Consider the following 1,360-nt stretch of genomic DNA (forward strand, 5'->3'; position numbering starts at 1 on the left):
TAAATCCTATGCACCCCTACCGTTCATAAGCGCGGGCGGCATCTCATCTATATCAAACATGATGTTCGGTACTAAGGTCTCGTCTACCTCTCCCACACGCGCCGGCGCATTGAACCATCCGCCAGGAGGCAATGGTGTGCGTGCGAGTAATGCGGTCCAACCGTCAATTGGGTCTGATTTCTTGTTGTCGTGTTGTCCGCTTATTAGATTGTCACAGTTCTGTGGGTATTGGGCAAGGGGGTTGGGTGCAGGGTTTTAGAGTTTGAGGACCCTAAAAAGGTGTCAGGTGTCAATATATCTCGGGGTTACTGCTGAAATTCAGTCATAAATGAATAGAATAGTCATGTATTCATGGTTCTAGTATATGCGGTCACTATGTCGACATATCCAACACACAGTACACAACAACAACTGCGCAGAACTAGCCGGTTCCCACGGCTCAGCGATATCCGCAGGGCAGGGGGTGTAACAATAAAACGTTTAACTATTCCAAGAATACCTGTCATATAAACACCAGCCCCCATACCTCGATGATATGCACAGGACATTAATATCTGTCATACCCATGGCTACCATCTGCCCATATAAAGCCCTTGCCAAAACGTACGTAGAAGCTAACACCCTTACCCTCCAAAACAAAACTTGAATCGATACTCATGTGTGCAGTGGTGGCTGCCACGGATGTGCGTAGTGGATTTGCGTGTGCACAAACAGTGAAGTTAACCAGCCTTATACATACTTTTCATACAAATCATATAGGTCCATATAAGACGCAATTCATATGAATATCTTCCATACAAATCATATGGGTCCATATCAGACCCAATTCATATGAATACGTTCCTATATCAGAACCAATTCATATGAATACATTCCATACAAATCATATACGTCCTTATCAGAACCAGTCCGTACATACCTTCTGTTAAAGCTGTATCTAATGCGGTACGTATACATATCATTTATCCAGACAATCTCAAAAAAAAAACCCCCCCCATATTGTATATATCCTATCTATTTATATTAGGTACCACTATATAACACTACATGACAGACTTCATGACTATAATCAAACCTTTCCATACATACATGTATACATATATACCTTTATACATATATACATGTATACATATCAATACATACCTCGTTTATTTGTGTTGCAGTGGATGCGGCGGGTGTTCGTACTGAGGGTGGGTGTACACTATCGGGTGGAGGGGGTGGGTTGTCAATCGTGTAGACTTTTCGGAGTGTCTCTATGGGTAACGTTATAACGGGTTGCAGCACGGTCGAGGGATCTTCAATATCTGGGGCCTGTGGACGGTATCGAAATAAAGAAAAGATTTCAGACAAATGTTAGAAC

At 42.6% G+C, this 1,360-nt stretch overlaps 1 protein-coding gene across 1 annotated transcript; it reads right to left on the minus strand.

The window, feature by feature from the left end:
* Positions 1-20: 20 nt before the first annotated feature.
* Positions 21-1,311, minus strand: SARC_16290 (hypothetical protein; the record flags this gene model as incomplete). The annotated part of the gene is made up of 2 exons (XM_014289600.1): positions 21-219; positions 1,144-1,311. Coding segments are annotated over 2 exons (367 nt in total), but the record flags the coding sequence as incomplete, so codon positions are not given.
* Positions 1,312-1,360: the final 49 nt, after the last annotated feature.

Source organism: Sphaeroforma arctica (assembly GCF_001186125.1).
Source record: "Sphaeroforma arctica JP610 unplaced genomic scaffold supercont1.7756, whole genome shotgun sequence".
In the NCBI taxonomy this organism is placed as follows: domain Eukaryota; class Ichthyosporea; order Ichthyophonida; genus Sphaeroforma; species Sphaeroforma arctica.